Source organism: Sycon ciliatum, chromosome 6 (assembly GCF_964019385.1).
Source record: "Sycon ciliatum chromosome 6, ocSycCili1.1, whole genome shotgun sequence".
NCBI classification, from domain to species: domain Eukaryota; kingdom Metazoa; phylum Porifera; class Calcarea; order Leucosolenida; family Sycettidae; genus Sycon; species Sycon ciliatum.
The window spans coordinates 28673015-28685479 of record NC_088648.1 but is presented as its reverse complement, the minus strand read 5'-3'; the positions used below and the strand labels follow the sequence as shown (position 1 = coordinate 28685479).

The 12465-nt window shown below is 44.5% G+C and overlaps 1 protein-coding gene across 1 annotated transcript in view; it reads left to right on the top strand.

Annotated features, from left to right (window-relative positions):
- The window catches only part of LOC135819841 (sushi, von Willebrand factor type A, EGF and pentraxin domain-containing protein 1-like), a 278765-nt gene that overhangs the window by 240580 nt on the left and 25720 nt on the right, over positions 1–12465 (top strand). Inside the window, exons 22-26 of the mRNA XM_065333124.1 lie at positions 4822–4998; positions 6361–6534; positions 7538–7714; positions 9262–9438; positions 10518–10694. Of these exons, the coding sequence (XP_065189196.1) occupies positions 4822–4998; positions 6361–6534; positions 7538–7714; positions 9262–9438; positions 10518–10694 (882 nt within the window). The remainder of the gene's footprint in view (positions 1–4821; positions 4999–6360; positions 6535–7537; positions 7715–9261; positions 9439–10517; positions 10695–12465) is intronic.

Below are 12465 nucleotides of genomic sequence, written 5' to 3'. Positions count from 1 at the left end.
ACGAAGGAAACCTGGAAAGTATTGCTTCCCACCCCTGGTCAACATCGCATGCCCCCCTGGGGTTGCTGTCCCATTATCTGTTGTGTTGTTGTCACTTGCTGCAATAGCCCATGACTATTGTCGTACTTGTTTGCACTCATACAATCCCAGGCTGTACTTTGGAACTGTTTCCATTGCCCATGTACTCCTTATTCTTTGCTTGCTTTTATGCTGAGAGAACATATGCTGGCTCCCTGTACTGCTTAGCCGCGTACTCATTTGGTAGAAATGTGTGAATAATACTACTAGTATCTGACGTGAGTGAGGTGGATGGGCACCTCGGGAACACAAGTTTGAAGTCAGCAAGCAGTCAACTGTTGCGTGAATTTCTTCCGGAACATTGTCTGGTGGGCCCCACCTGTGAAAAAACAAACAAACATTTGTCTCGTCCTGCCGGCCAATTGTCCCCCCTTGTGTGTCCGATGGCTGCGGACGTCGAAATCTGTTACACCCCGATTACACCTGGCCGGAAATCTACTAGCATTTTGCACGATGTTTGACTTGGACAACATTTACTGCCATGCCATTGTTGCCCGATTTTTGTACTCAGACTGACAAACTTACTACTCTTGTTGTTCATGGTTGCCTCTACAAACACGATACAGTCATGTACATCGCTCTGCACATCCATAACATTCTGATGGTCCCGTGACATTGATCATGCACCCTGTGTAGGGCCTAGAGCGGTGCGGGCTGGGCGTTTGTTTGCTCCCTTGAATACGACGGCATGTACACCCCTTTCGATCGTGTCAACTAGATGATTATGTACTTCTTAAATTATCGAAAAAACATCCACAGTCTCAAGTACTGATACTTATCTTTTCTCTCCGGTCCATGTGCGGTCCGAAAACTGGCTGGCTGTCCCAGTGAACTCCGGTTGGTGTTGTCAACAGACAGCTACGACCTTGCTGCCCATCGCCACGATGTCAGACAACTACTTCAGTATGACTGCGGTGTCACCTCTGCCAGGAGCTTCGCCGCCATTTGGGACACGATGTTGTGATCGACAGCGCTCATCACCGACTTCGTAGACTCTCGATCTCATCACTGCGCCCACGGAAAACTCTCAAGGACTCGCTGAAACTTTGAAGAGTATGGTTGCGGTACAGGTAGGTGTCGACTCGGTATGTCGGAACTGAGTGACCAATTGTTTTGTCAACTAAATTTTACTTCCGCAATCTTTGCTGGCGTCCGAAACGCCCTGATTTGTGTAGCTGTCAACGGTGACTCTGCTCCGCCTGGTACCAAACTTGCTTGTGTGTGGCGGATTACGCTCAGCTCGTTTTAGCTGTTTCCGCCTTTCGCAGATCGATCTGCAGCTCCCAAAAACGTCAGGTTACTGGTACATCAGTTTGCAGGCCCAACCAGGTGATGTGGACCTTTTGTAGGCTGGACCGATTCATTATAGACGGTGCACGGCACTGTCGTTTCTTTCTCCTGGACTATTACACTGTAGATCTACTCTGAACAAATAATACGATGAGTTGTGGTGTTGTGTGGCTGCGAGTGGAAACTAAAAACTAGAGACCTTGAAAACTTCCACTACCACGAGGAAAACAAAGACCACGATGGCAGGTTCAACGGAGTTGCGCAGAACAAGAGCAAATGCACGAAAATATTTGTGCGTGAAAAATACGTTTTTTGCACTCTTTCGCTACGCTCAGCCGTGAAAAAACTAAACGTTATTTCAAGTACCGTATCGTATATGCTCCTCAGTCTCAAGCAGGGGGCTGCAAATTTGCTACTCCCCGCAGTCAAATGCGTACCAAGGAAAGAGAAAATAACTTTCGCAAACCACTGCAAGTTTCGACCTTTGTTTCTGTACTCATTCCCGGACTCGAATTTTCTTTCGAACTTTCGCATTGCTAAACGTCCCTATAAACCCCACCTATAGTTCACAGGAAATAGTGGGGGTAAAAGGGGAAGTGCATTGATCTTTCAAGTAGGGTTCATATGAAAGACAATTTGAGATCGGTCCGAGTGGCATATCTCTCGCTTACATACGATTAGCCAAACTCGCCAAATCGCCAATCGTGTGATATAAATTGCCGTAGCGGCCAGCGCATTGATGATGTGCGATCTGCTTAGCTCTGACACACTGAAAGGCGCTCACTGCAGAATTTGGTCATTTTCAATTGTCCTATTATATTCTCGATGTGAAAGAAGTTCTGTGTTGAATGCTGTTAGTGCCGTGAACTGTTTATCGCCCTTCTTCTGCATTTTCGGAGCCTGCCTGTAGCCAAGGAAATGGTTCCTCCAGGGGAACATGCTTGGTATTCGTAATCTCTCCGGAGACATTTTCGGCAAACTTTAAAAAAAGTACAACATCATGTGGCTCACCTGGCTTCAGAAGATTTTAAGAGAGATAATAGAGTCGCCAGCAAGCATAGCACCCATCTTCAGTAAGTGGAAAGAGCAAACGGCATTGTCCTTAGTTGGGGTAAATGCTTAACGTCTGATTTGACCCAACCAAGATTTCTTCACTTGGTCCATCGCTTTTTCGCTTGTCTGCTGATGTCTTTGCACCCCAGCCTTCTCCTGTTGGTTTCACGTCTCAGTACACAACCGGGAGGACAACTGATAAACAGTTAACAGAACTAACAACATTGAAGACAGCACTTATTTCCCATCGGTGCACTTTCCTTTTAATATTAGCTGGGTATAATCACTTTCCATAAGGAATATGCATAATTATATTGAACATTGTTAATCGATCAACTAACTTAAAGTATTAGAGTGCCGATAGACTTTTCAATGGGTGAACTTGGCCTCGGGATAGCGTAGTTATAAAAAATACCCCTCTAGTGATGTGCCAATTAGCCACTGGAGAAAATGCTATATACAGTATGTGAGCCGCGCCAAGCTAAAAAGTGGCTTCGTGTTTTGCCAACAAATCGAGAAAATCACCAAAACGTCACAGTTGGTAAAATTCTACTCGAGCGCGATCGCGAAAATATTCACTTGTCTTTCATTCAAGTTTGCAAGAGGATCAAAGAGAGAAGCCTTTTTATGTTTGAGCAACACTTCTTCAGTGTTCCCTCTTTCATCGTTGTGGGGATTCCTCAGCGCTGCCAGAGATCGTAATGGCGCTTCTAGAGAATGTGGAGGTGAGCAGGATGACATTCTGTATCCATGTGCGCCCAAACCTACTTGACGAGGAAGAGTCGCTCATTCATAGTGGCTGTGTTTCTTATCGTGGCCACGACTAGAGCGACGAGTATAGTTATGGGGAGACGTCTACAAGCCTTCCGACTATCATTCTGACAAGCGGCCCTGGTGACTTGGCTCTTCCTGCGATGTTTCACTTTGTTTCGGCTCACTTCAATTTAGTGTTCATGGCGTGGCGTACTGGATTCCAAAATTTCCTCGTTTCAAGGAAATAGTGCCACACGACGAAGCGATGCATTGACTCTACCCGCTAGCATATTGTCCCGTGACCCCTTCTACCAGTATCCTTGGCAGGGAAGAAGAATGACATGGACTAGGACGGACAAAGAACCAGTGCCGCTTGTTAACGATGTGCAGTCTACTGGACCTATATGTAGGAGATGTCTGGCACAGCACTACGAGCTACATGAAAGGATTAATTCATCCTGGCATAGGTGATTGGAGAGAGTATGACGGACTGTCTTGGTAAGATGCGACGTTCCCCAACCCAGCGAAAAATATAGTCACAACATCATGATGAAGGATATGAAAATACTATTGCGCGATAAATTGACATGAGTCAGGATGAAAATTTTAAAATGTAGATCTGTTATTTCTTCTTTCTTGGATCTTCTATTAGAACACAAGTTCTTATTCTTCTTGTATTGCTTGCACACCTGCTAAGCTTTGTCTCCACTTGGTGTCCCATGTTTTCTTGGAGTTTCGGAATGTCTTGGAATCCTTAGTGTCATTGATACCAGCCATTCTGTGACATGTGCACAATGTATGCTTATTTATGGCACATATAGATTTCAGATGGGCACCAAAATTTCCATGATGGAAGTTGGATATATAGACATCACTTTGGCATGAAAAAAAGAAATTTCCAAAAATTATGCCTAAGCCACCTTTTAGCTTGGCTCGGCTCATGTACTGTGGCGTGATACGGCTATATCCCAATGTTTGGACTTTTGGAGAAGTGTGCAATAAGTAGCATGAGCAAAATAGACATGTGGATGCTTTAATCCGAGAATAGAATGGCCAAACTTGACCGCACTTAAAAGCCACAAGATGTTGCTTGAACAATTGCTACATGATGATGAAATACGAAAACCATCCAACAACCAGGGAAGTATCGCGGGAATTATCGGACATTTGATATCCAAGTACAGTGTGTTTAGTATACAACTATCTCTATCTCTATCTCCCTCTTTCTTTCTATCTATATATCTGTCTGTCTCTCTCTCTCTCTCTCTTTCTATCTCTCTCTCTCTCTCTCTTTCTCCCTCTCTCTCCCTCTCTCTCTCTCTATCTCTCTCTCTCTCTCTCTCTATTTCTCTCTCTCTCTTTCTCTCTCTCTCTTTCTCTCTCTCTCTCTCTCTCTCTCTCTCTCTCTCTCTCTCTCTCTCTCTCTCTCTTTCTCTCTCTTTCTCTCTCTCTCTCTTTCTCTCTCTCTAATTCTCTCTCCCTCTCTCTCTCTCCCTTTCTCTCTCTCTCTCCCTTTCTCTCTCTCTCTCTCTCTCTCTCTCTCTCTCTCTCTCTCTCTCTCTCTCTCTCTCTCTCTCTCTCTTTCTCTCTCTCTCTCTCTCTCTTTTCTCTCTCTCTCTTTCTCTATCCTCTCCTCTCTCGGTGCAGGTATACAATGTCCAATTACTGTTCCGACACCTGCTAACGGAGCCATCGTCACTGGAACTAATGACGTGTTCATATCCAGACAATATACCTGCAATTCTGGTTATCAGTTGCAAGGCAGTTCAAATACAATTTGTCTCTCAACTGGTGCCTGGTCGACCCCAACGCCTACATGTAAACGTATGCAGGAATTTGCTTTAATAGAGCTATTTTGTTTGGGACTGGGATTTTATATTTTTGTATTTCGCTTTCAGTTACAGATTCAGAATCAACGAAGGAACAGAGCATGTACTGAGGAAACAAAGCCAGAAGACTTATTTACATGTGACAGCCCTTCTTTCTCAGGTTTTCAAAGACAAAGAAAAAAATATAGACTGCTTCATCAACAGCCAAGGGAGGAATTGGTGGGTTACTAATGCTCATGAATGCTACTAGGAGACTTCAAGAACTCTGCTGCTATGTAACAGCATTCTGGAGGTGCTTGTAGCCTTTACTCTTTGCATCCTGAGCCCCTTTTCACCAATCCACTGGCTTTTCACCACACTGACTCTCTTGGGTGGATTTGCGCTCACAGCTTCGAACGAATTCTATTCTTATTTCACTCCACCTTGATGGATTTCATCATCCTGGGCTCATTGGAAAGATCAGGACCAAGCGAATCCATCCTGGCAGCTCCTCGCTCCATAGACACATCAGGGCCATTTCCAACTCCTCTCAAAACTACTTCACCGTGCCTCTGAACGGCACAACAACTCTATTCCACACTCTTGTTCGGCTTCTTGTCCAAATTCAACCGAATTTCACGATTCAAACTGTGCTGCAAAGCTGGGATCCAAGCGCTTCATTTGATGTCCATCATCCATGCATTGTGCCAAAGGGAACCACCCTGGCAGGCTCCAAAAACTGCAAAGTCCTGCACCACAAAATCGCGTTCCCTCTGGGCCCTGATTTCCGTGTTCATTTTGTCGCCACTCGGTTTATCTTTATCCTATCGCGAAGAACTTCATACCTCCACAAAGATGAGGGCAAGACCTTTCACATGGTTTATTGATCTTCGATACGGTGATGTTTGACCGAGTTACGATAGTTTAGAAACTAATCTATGCACTGTGATGTATCACGCGAATTTATTTGCGAGTTAACTCGAAAGTAGTGGATCAGCACACTTCAAAAGCGCGAGTTAACTCGTACTCAGCATGCAAAGGGTCAACTTCCCAGTTATAAATGGTGAATGCTAAAAACGTCTTGCTATTTCATCTCCTCTCGTCAAGAATAGGTGGAATAACAAACGGTCATTGTGCACCTGCATGAGCGACAATGCCAGACGATGCTATCTGCATTTCGACAATGGGACAATGGCAGACGATGCTATCTGTATTTCACGTATACTTGAAACTCGGAATGTCATTGGACTTTTTAGTGCCTACCTGAATGATACCTAGGCTCTATTAGCATGTCATAATTTAGTGCTCGTGAAGAACAGCATTGGGTTAAGTTGCTCGCTCCAGCTCCAGTTCTCAATTTCTCCTGTTTTCCTTGTAGGAGTGGAGTGCCCTATCCTTAATGCACCCACGAACGGAGCCATATCACCTGGTAATAGTGAGGTTTTTACCTTGCGAAGATTCACTTGTAACACTGGGTTCAATCTCGTCGGCAATTCAGCATCTGTGTGTTTATCAGGTGGAACTTGGTCTAATGTCACACCTCAATGTGTTGGTGAGTTAATCTGCATAGTTCTGGCTTACTCACTTTTATTCTATTCCACTGCTTAACTTCAATGAGGTGAGGTCTGTATTGGGCATACGGCCGAGTGCAACACATAGGTTAATGTAGTTGTATCACGAGGCCTATCGGTGGCAGTTCGAGGCATGCAACCTCCGCTGTGCCGAAAATATCATGGCAAGATGGATGGGGCATAGTGGACAGGCCCGCCGGCGCACAAAAGAACAGCTGTGGAGTAACCAGAAGAGGTCTAAGTATGCCAGGGAGAGACTAGCTGTTGGTGACAGCGTCCTCTCTTCCGTGTCAGTTATCGCCAGTGCATGTGATAGGGAGACTCCAGTTCGACTTGAGATTCGAAGGTCAGGCCCTACTCTTAGAAGGCAGGGTGGTCACTGTTTTGAAGCTAACGTACACGCATTGTAATTATATCTACTGTAAAAAATGATCCGGACCACCAGTTCTTTTTCCTATTGTTGACACGCAAATAAGTTGCCATAATAGTGTGGATAGTGGAGAGAACACATCGTGCTGCATTACACATAGAGAATTAATTGTTTAGCCCTATTATTCAGTGTGATTTACAAGACGTGGACCAGCATGACACATATACACACAATTCCTGCTCTGTATAGCTGGCTGTATATATAGCTGTTCCTTTGCCTAGCTTGCACACTGTCCCTAAAGATGCTCCGTATGCAGAAATGCTGCTGAAACATGGATGACCAAAACAAAGTTCAGTATTTTTCAGAGCCATGGGGTGAAAGCTCGTCAGATCGAATGCCTTTCTTCTAAATGAAAACCGGTACGTCTTATCCATCACATGTCAGATATTTATTTGTAATCCCATTTTGACATTAATTTAACCAAGCAATTTGTTGTCTGGTTGGTATATTTTATTATACTTTGCCAGGATGAACAGGCATTGCTGTCTTCTTGCCTGGACAAGTGGATTGTCCAAGCTGTCACAACATGACGAAGAATTTTTTCCTTTATGCAGGAATACAATGCTCAGGACCTTTAGCAAATCCCACCAACGGGCGTGTCAACACATCAACTATCTCAGTATTTAGTGTATCGACATATTCTTGCAACTCAGGGTATGAATTGGTTGGCGAAACAAATTCCATCTGCCTTTCCACGGGCCAATGGTCTGCACCGGCACCAACTTGTACCAGTAAGTTTCCAAATATTTGTGCAACATTCCAGTCTCCAATGGTATTCATAGTCAGCTTAGTGGTCGTCGCAAAAGTTTCTGTCGTCCCTGAAACGAGCATCGTTCATTTCGTACTCAGACCCCCTCCCCTCCCTCTGAAACGAACACAGCTTGCTATGCTGGACAACGAAAATCGCATGCATGTACATGCCACATGTACAGTGTCTGTCGACTTGCGATTTTGGCTCGCACCCACTCCCCCCCCCCCCCCCTCCCAACAACAAATGAATCATGTTCTTTCAGGGACAACAAAAAACTTTTGCGACGACCCCTTAATCATGGCCAGCAATCGAGGACATCTGGGAGCTGTAATTATTGTACTCAACCGATGTGTAATTTTTGGCCTTGGCCAAGCACAAGGAGAAGGCCTTCTGCCGAAAAAATTAAGAAAATGGTTGCTGTTTGATTCTTTGAGGTAGTATTTGTAGCTACTTCGAGTAGTCAAATTTAGTTGCTGTTTGGAGCAGAAACACTGAAATTGACTATTTCCTGCATGACTGTACTCATGTAGCGTATTTGCCGGAGTATAACGCGCACCTTTGTATAACGCACACCCCCAATCTTCAACCACAAGTTCACACAAAATGGCTCTATTCGATGTTTAACACGCAGTCAAATCGGGGATATTTGGTTCTGAAATTGATCTCGTCAAAGAATATTTTCCGGTAAGTCAGACTATGACTATGAAATTGATGGAATTACGAACTTTGAACACAAAAACAACATTATTTTTTCCGTGGATGTTCTCGAACATCGATGAACCTGAGCACTCGCTCCGTACGATACAGTGCTTTTTGCGTATAGTGCGCCCTTGAACTCTTGAACTCTGGCACTTTTGTACTAGATTCTCGTATTCGGTGTATAGTGCACACTGTGGATTTGAGCTTCAAAATTCACATTTCAGGGTGCTCACTATACACCAGTAAATACGGTATTCATGTACTCAAGCATGCAGCTTCCCTTGAATTTTAGCTGTGTTCTGGAATTAATCCTGCTCTGCGGCCCTTGGTGAACATTACCTGCGCTCGTGGAGCACCTGAAAAGGACTACTAGTATGTCTTGTTCCCGGGTTGAAAGTGGACAGTCGACTTTTGTTCCTTGAAAAAGGAGTAAGGAGCAACAAAGGTCTGTCTCTGATTTTTGAATGCTCCTTGTACATTTTGATGGTAGTAGAAAATTCTCAAACCAAAGTCAGTGGGGGTTCAGTTTTCTTGTTGATTTTTCAGTTGTTTCGTCTCGTACCTATGTCAGTATCATAATGGTGAAGTGGACAGGGTGATTTTCTTCCTCTGGGTTTCGTTCGGCCAACTTTGCTTCGTCCTCGTGGAAAGGTTATGCTGAAAAAAGGTCGATTCGCAAAAGTATGTTTATTTTCTATGTCCGTGATGATATGCGATTGCTGGCTATGTCAGAATTCAATACGGGTATGTTGGTAGGGGAATTTGGTAAATATTATCAATGAATTATGTGCAACAAGGTCTTCTACTTTTCTCCAATACTCACATTAGGCATAAACTGCAATTCTCTTCCGTCCATTTTTAACGGCAATGTCCAACCTGGTCGAGCACCACTTATTCGAGGCAGCACTGCTTTTGTCAGCTGTAATGAAGGATTTGCACTCTCGGGGATGAGCACTATAACTTGCCAATCAGATCTCACTTGGTCTACAGCACCAACATGTTCACGTAAGTATCCAATAATGTTTACCAATATTGGGCCAAGGCTACCGAGCCCTTTATGCTCTCGCCATATATCTCTTTCTCCTTTTTTTCACCGCATTATATCGATCCATGAAATTGTGAACGGGAACATTTGGCTTTTGAATAATGCAACAATCTCTGCGTCTTAAATTGTTTGCAATATTTGGTGTGTGTAATGGCTACTGAGGGTAGCAACCTCCCTCGCCCCCCTTCCCGCTTAAGTTAAACCATTTGACCTCGCACTCTTTCGCACATGATCTCGCTTTCCAGTATTATCCACTGGCCTGGGTACATTCGTGCTCGGCGTCCATACATTGCCATAGCTACCGAGGCAACTTAGGTCGTGACGTGATAAGGGTTGGGATGGTTCAAACTTTGGGCAGCAATGGAGTTAGGGTTGTGACATCGTACCGGTGCACACGCAATTACAAACCAAGGATTAAGAAGTTGGGAACACTCATATTTTTATATTTGTGCTGAAAATTTAGAAGGGGGCGGAGTGGGGGGGGGGGGGTATTATAAAAAGAGGCTTAGGGAAGGCCTACTTATATGATTTAAGGACGACTGGATACTTACCATTGGGAGACTATGCCGGGAGAGTGGATGAGCAAGACTAGACTAAGAGGGTAAACATCACAAGAAGAGACTAGAGTGTATCTGATCTTACCAAAAAAGGGGATAGTGTGAGAGAAGAAATGCTTGCAGTGCAACACAGCAATTACTCATGAGAGGGGAAGATTGAAGGGCACAGGGTGAACGCGAAGATATAGGTCAGCAGTGCAGAAAACATACCGGAAGGTCTCCAGGGCAAAGATCAGGGGGGGGGGGGGAGCATATGAATGTGTGTTGTGTACAGTGGTGTGCAGATGGGTATGCAGATGTGTACAGGAGTGTGTGAATACGAGAATGTGTAGTTGCTTGTACGGGGCAAAGGAGCTCATGCAAAACGTATTTAGCCTCGTGCAACTGTACAATCTAAGAACTGCCTAAGATCCTAGTAGTCTGTGTATTACAATACTGAACAATAATTATAAACAATCATTTGACTGTTTTTTTTCCTTCAGAAATAAGATGCTTGGCCCCTCTCACCCCTCCAATGAATGGCAATATATCCAAAGGAGATAATGTGTTCTTTAGTATACGAGAATACTCATGCAGCCCAGGCTATGAACTTCAAGGTGCCAAATCTACCGCTTGTCAAACTAATGGAAAATGGTCCGTGTCACCTCCAACATGCAATGGTAAGCACGACATTTAATGCAGTGTTTGTTCTCTTTCCCTTGCGTCTGTCATGAGAAGCTTAGTGGGATGGTCTAAGATTGTGCTTGAGAAACTGAGGGTACCATGTTCAAGTTCTGCTTGGAAGCGGTAGGATTTTTTCCAGGATTTCTTTTCCAGCCGTGCTGCGACCCACAGTTAAATGGAAACTCGAGCCCTGGCACGAGGGAAACATGGGTGTAGTGAATTGGATTTTCAGTCTTTCACCACTTTGTGGTCTGTCTGATCTACTCACCTCCCAACACCTTAGGACGTGCATTTGCTCCTTGATCCAAGAGTTTGGTGGCGTTCTTGCGGATGGGGAAAACTCGGCTTCCAGCCGAATCTCACGCGACCCGTGATTTTTGTTGTCATGACAGTAGGCTTCTTTCTTGGCAAAAATAATTGTTTAGAACATTTGGCAATATCATACATTTGATCATGAGTAAAAGAAAGCTGGCAGAGAAACAAGAAACCTAATATTGAAGATTAGATAATTTACTGCAGTCATACCATGACCCGTGCTTCTGTGTGAAAATCATGTTGGACTAAAAAGAGAGAATGATCGACCAGCACAGACAATGCAGGCTGCACATGCCTGTGTACATAATATCAAAAGAGTCTTATGGCCCGGTGTCACATGCACTTGAGACTTGCGGATCCCCTGCAGCGGTGTCACAACAACGTGTATCACCATGGAAACTGCGAGTAGCGGAACTTCCGTCGTGGCGGAAAGTTCAACTCCGTTACTCCACAATATTAGGAGCATATACTCTCGTGCGGAAGTTCAGCTCCTGCAACACTCCGACATAGTGATGTTTGTGTTTTCGTATTTAATTTGATCTTGAAGTGGACACTTGACTTGAGTAAGAGCCGCTAATGCTACATTTGTACATGTACGTGTATGTTGAAGTCAAAACTCGTTTTGGCAAACGAATGAAGAGAAATACAGAGCGGTATACTTGCATAGCCGAGAAGGTGAAGCTGAAACTGACGATTGCGGCGTCAGCGAAAGACCAAATCCCGGATCCGTGAGCAGCCAAGCCTGGCCATCATGTAACACCATGCAAGGGGACCCTGTTATGAAAGGATGAGGTACATGAAGGACTGGGAAGACCAATACTAGTATCTGGAGCAGTTATCGTCGACGTGCTGCTCAACAAGTTCGTGCTAGTATTCAGGAACAAAAATGTTGCTGTGGTCTCCATTGCCTGTCGACAATGTCTTGCCAATCGACCTCTACCCAACTGAAAATCCATTCTTTCAGGTTATACAGAACAAAGACTCAAAGTCAACAATACTGAACCCACGACATGTAGCTAATGCTTGATACTCAACAAAAACAATGGTCTTTCCAACACCTAGTGTGTGCATCATCAGTGCATCAGTGCTGCGTTGATGTGTCCACAAAGTACGAAACAGTTCTGTGCACTGACACAGTACTGAGTCTGTACGTCATCAGTACACGTACGCGCGTAATTGTACTTGAAAATAAAAGCATGCTTGAGTTGCAGGAGAGCTGCAGTGAATTGTTTGGATGTCAGTTAGGCGCGCTCACTTGATTCGCCGTGCACGCATGATCATGTGTGACCACGCGAACATTTTATCGCAGGAGAGGTGCGACACCACTCCCACAAAACCTTGTGGCAACAGCGGATCCGCCATTGCATGTGGGACCGGGCACTTAGAATCCTACCGCTGTAGATGTAGCTCATTGCTTCAAGAACATAATGTGAAGACAAACTATCATCTGTG